The sequence below is a fragment of the Arachis ipaensis genome, chromosome B02, assembly GCF_000816755.2.
Source record: "Arachis ipaensis cultivar K30076 chromosome B02, Araip1.1, whole genome shotgun sequence".
Classification (NCBI taxonomy): domain Eukaryota; kingdom Viridiplantae; phylum Streptophyta; class Magnoliopsida; order Fabales; family Fabaceae; genus Arachis; species Arachis ipaensis.
The window spans coordinates 100,990,691-100,992,099 of NC_029786.2; the positions used below are offsets into that span (position 1 = coordinate 100,990,691).

General features: G+C 29.5%; 1 protein-coding gene across 1 annotated transcript in view; it reads left to right on the plus strand.

Annotated features, from left to right (window-relative positions):
• Positions 7-1,409, plus strand: part of LOC107626000 (geraniol 8-hydroxylase) — a 3,041-nt gene continuing 1,638 nt past the window's right edge. Inside the window, exon 1 of the mRNA XM_016328760.2 lies at positions 7-967. Within this exon, the coding sequence (XP_016184246.1) occupies positions 59-967 (909 nt within the window). The 5' untranslated portion in view covers positions 7-58. The remainder of the gene's footprint in view (positions 968-1,409) is intronic.

The following is a 1,409-nucleotide window of genomic DNA, read 5'->3' on the forward strand; positions in this document are numbered from 1 at the left end:
ATTTTTGAAAATTAAAGGACTATGGGGGAAGTAGAAGCCACTATTGGAAATCACAAACATGGATTACCTTACACTACTACTACTCATCTTATCCTTTATTGTCTCAACCTTTTTCTTCTCCTTCATCCAAACCTCTAAACATTCAAAGCTTCCACCAGGTCCTAAACCATATCCCATCATTGGAAACATCTTAGATCTTCTTAATAGCTCTAATTCTCTTAAATCATTCATCAACCTCTCTAAAACTTATGGACCTATAATTACCCTAAAATTAGGCACCCTTACCTCCATAGTGATTTCTTCTCCACAAATAGCCAAAGAAGCACTCCAAAAAAATGATGTCATCTTATCTAATAGAACAATCCCTTATACCATGTTTTCAACAATTGAGGAACATTGCAACAAGAACTCAATTATATTCTTACCTTCATCAACCAAATGGAGACTCCTTAGAAGAGCTTGTGCAACAAGAATATTCTCACCCCAACAACTTGACTCCACACAAATCCTAAGGAAGAGAAAGTTTCAAGACTTGGTAAATTTTTTGCACCAATGTTGTAAAAAAGGTGAAGCTTTAGATATTGGTGAGGCTATTTTTAAAACAATACTAAATATAATATCAAACACTTTTATTTCTAAGGATTTTGTTCATTATTATGATAATGATGAGAAGTTTAAAGTGTTCAAGGATATAGTGTTTGGTTTGACTGAAGAATCTTCAAGGCCTTGTTTGGGAGATTTTTTCCCTTTATTAGGGTTTCTTGGTTCACATGGTGCACGTGCAAGAACAAAAGATCGCTATGCAACGTTGTATGCAGTTTTTGATGGTGCCATGGAAGAAAGAATTCGTTTGAGGGATTCAAAAATTGATTCTAGAGAGTGCAATGATGCATTGGATTCCCTTTTGGATCTTGTCAATGAAGAGAGTTCTCAATTGAATCGCCATGATGTTGTGTCTTTATTGATGGTGAGTATTTTAATTAAATTTTCATACCAATATATATATGTTTATATTTCAATTCATCCTCTTTTATTTGTCACAAATTAAAGAATAAACCTTTTATTTAGGTTAATATATAGGAATTCAATTAAAATTATGTAAAAAAGTTAAACGAGTATCAATTTTCACAATAACCTTACTTTATAAAGTGGTATTTATTTAATCTGTGACATATGAAGGTTATGAAGGAATGTTAACAAAAATGATATTTTTGGTATAAAAATTGGACACCAAACTTTTTATGAAAAGAAAAAATATATAGAAACTAATTTTTAGTTAGTTAATACGAATAATTTAAGGTTTAACATTTATAATTTAGGATATAAAATTAATAATTTATGATTTAAAATTTAAAATAAATAAAATAATTAAAAAAATTAATTGACTAATATTGATTAAGAAAGTTAGT